The sequence below is a fragment of the Palaemon carinicauda genome, chromosome 27, assembly GCF_036898095.1.
Source record: "Palaemon carinicauda isolate YSFRI2023 chromosome 27, ASM3689809v2, whole genome shotgun sequence".
In the NCBI taxonomy this organism is placed as follows: Eukaryota; Metazoa; Arthropoda; class Malacostraca; order Decapoda; family Palaemonidae; genus Palaemon; species Palaemon carinicauda.
The window spans coordinates 85,369,914-85,373,150 of record NC_090751.1 but is presented as its reverse complement, the minus strand read 5'-3'; the positions used below and the strand labels follow the sequence as shown (position 1 = coordinate 85,373,150).

Genomic DNA, 3,237 nt, shown 5'->3' with positions numbered 1-3,237 from the left:
CACTTGCCGTAGCATATTTATCTCCTTCATATTTCGATTGACCCCGAATGTTGTCTCTCCGGCGATGCAAGCTCACTCACTGACGTCATTCGAGCTAATGAATGTGCAAACTCCATCCGACTTGTTTGTCTGCAGAGTTGATATATGGATAGAGGACAGGACAGCCATCGTGAAATGTGGGTGCGACTCTGCTGACGCCCCTACAAATCCCTTACATCCATCTTCTCGACGTCAGCATTTATCAAGTTTCCTGCGTTTCCTTGTTCCGCCCGATACAGCAGACTAAACTTTTGCATAGATTATAATTTTGTTTTTCCCATTTCAGTTCCTGTATCTTTGTGTGAGTTGTTTGTGGCGGTTTCAGTTTTTGTAATCTTTTGGGCGGATGTTGTTGTTTTCCCTGAACTGACGTGTTTGTCTATCTTGACAGTTATAAATTGTTTACGATGTATACTTTTTTATATTAACGGAGAGTTTTAGAGAGAGAGAGAAATTATGTATGATTTTTCTTTTGAATTTTTGATACTTGGTTATTTTTTTTTTCTTCATACTATTTTCCAGCAAGGATTTTGAGTGGTCATGATTTTTCTGTTGAATTTTTGATACGGTATTTGGGTAATTTTTCACTAACTGTTTCCCAACAGGTTTCGAGTGGTTAGGTTCTATTTCAGTGACAGGAACAAGGTGGATATTAACTCTGATATAACTAATTTGAATAATAACTTCACCAAGAACAGTTGAGATGATAACTCTATTGCCACCAAATTGGACGATGACGTCATCGTGACCAATTTATATAACTTCATCACAATCAATTTGAGAGATCATCTTATCGTGTCCAATTTCCTTTTGTCTTTTTAGACTTGAAGCTTATACAGTTATCCTTATTAAATGGAAGTCTCATGATTTTACACTAAGGTTAAGTAGTTGCAATATAAAAAACACTAACAAGTTAAAAAAATAGGCAGATTTTAACATTAGATGGTGATGCTTTTGAGTTGTTAATCATCGAAGAGAGTCTGAGAGTGAAATCTTTGAGGGTATTACTGAGAACTTCCAGAGTATCTCAAGGCCAAGATTCCTCTGATTCTGTAATACTAACGTTCACAGGACCAACCCTATGGCTCAGCGACCTCTATGGCTCGGCTATTAGCGACCCCTATGGCTCAGCGATTAGCGATCCCTATGGCTCAACGACTAGTGACCTCTATGGGCCGGCTATTAGCGACATCTATGGCTCAGCGATTAGTGACATATATGGCTCGGCTATTAGTGACATATATAGATTGGCTATTAGCGACATTTATGGCTCAGTGATTAGCGGCCTCAATGATTCAGCGGCTAGCGACATCTTTGGCTCAGCGATTGGTGACATCTATGGCTCAGCAATTAGCGACTTCTATGGCTAAATGATTAGTTACATCTATGGCTCAGCTATTAACGACCTCTATGGCTCAGCGAGTAGCAACATCTATAGATTGGCTATTAGCGACATCTATGGCTCGGCTATTAACGACCTCTATGGCTCAGCGAGTAGCAACATCTATAGATTGGCTATTAGCGACATCTATGGCTCAGTGATTAGCAACCTCTATGACTCAGGGGCTAGTGACATCTATGGCTCAGCGACTAGTGACCTCTATGGGCCGGCTATTAGTGTCATCTATGGCTCAGCGATTAGCAACATCTATGGCTCGGCTATTAGCAACACCTATGGCTCAGCAGCTAGCGACATCTATAGCTCGGCTATTAGTGACCTCTATGGCTCAGAAATTGGTGGCATCTATGGTTCAGCGATTAGCGACATCTACGGCTCAGCAATTAGCAACATCTATGGCTCGGCTATTAGCGATATATAGGGCTCGGCTATTAGCGACATCTATGGCTTGGCTGTTAGCGACTTCTATGGCTCAGCGATTAGCAGCATATATGGGTCGGCTATTAGGGACGTCTAGGGCTCAGCAATTAGCGACCTCTATGACTCGGTGGCTAGCGACATCTATGGCTCAGCTATTAGCGACATCTATGGCTCAGCTATTAGCGACATCTATGGCTCAGCTATTAGCGACATCTATGGCTCAGCTTGTAGTGACATCCATGGCTCGGCTGTTAGCGACATCTATGGCTCGGATATTAGCGACATCTATTGCTCGGCTGTTAGCGACATCTATGGCTCGGCTATTAGTGACCTCTATGGCTCAGCGATTAGCAGAATTTATGGGTCAGCTATTAGCGACATCTATGGCTCAGCGATTAGTGACCTCTATGACTCAGTGGCTAGCGACATCTATGGCTCTGCTATTAGCGACGTCTATGGCTCGGCTATTAGTGACATGTATAGCTCGGCTATTAGTGACATCTGTGGCTCAGCTGTTAGCAACCTCTATGGCTCAGCGATTAGCGACATCTATGGCTCAGCGATTAGCGACATCTATGGCTCGGCTGTTAGCGATCTCTATGGCTTAGTGATTAGCGACATCTATGGCTCAGCCATTAGCGACATCTATGGCTCGGCGATTAGCGACATCTATGGATCGGCTGTTAGTGACATCTATGGATCGGCTATTAGTGACTTCTATGGCTCAATGATTAGCAACATCTATGGATAGGCTATTAGCAACATCTATGGGTCAGCGATTAGCGACATCTATGGCTCAGCTATTAGCGACGTCTATGGCTCGGCTATTAACAACATCTATGAATCGGCTATTAGCGACATCTATGGGTCGGCTATTAGCGACATCTATGGGTCGGCTATTAGCGACATCTATGCCTCGGCTATTAGCGCCGTTTATGGCTTGGCTATTAGCTACGTCTATGGCTTGGCTATTAGCCCGTTATGAGAAACCTATACCTTTAATTAAGACAGATTATTATTATTATTATTATTATTATTATTATTATTATTACTTGCTAATCTACATCCCTAGTTGGAAAAGCACTATGCTATAAGCCCAAGGGTTCCAACAGGGAAAAAAGCTCAGTGAGGAAAGGAAATAAGGAAATAACCTACAAGAGAAGTAATCAACAATTAGGATAAAATATTTTAAGAACAGTAACTACATAAAAATAAATATTTCCTATATAAACTAGAAAAACTTAGAAAAAAAATAAAAAAAGGAAGAGAAATACGATATTGTGCCCGAGTGTACCCACAAGCAAGAGAATAATTCCTTATTTGAAGGAGGTCCGGGAGGTACAAAAGGAAAAACGAAAAAGGAGATTTTTCCCTCAAGA

General features: G+C 41.7%; 1 protein-coding gene across 1 annotated transcript; it reads left to right on the top strand.

Moving 5' to 3' along the window:
* Positions 1–1,409: 1,409 nt before the first annotated feature.
* On the top strand, positions 1,410–2,843 carry LOC137621011 (ice nucleation protein-like). The gene is made up of 3 exons (XM_068351451.1): positions 1,410–1,836; positions 1,963–2,540; positions 2,610–2,843. The coding sequence occupies exons 1-3, from the start codon at positions 1,410–1,412 to the stop codon at positions 2,841–2,843; spliced, it is 1,239 nt and encodes a 412-aa protein (XP_068207552.1).
* Positions 2,844–3,237: the final 394 nt, after the last annotated feature.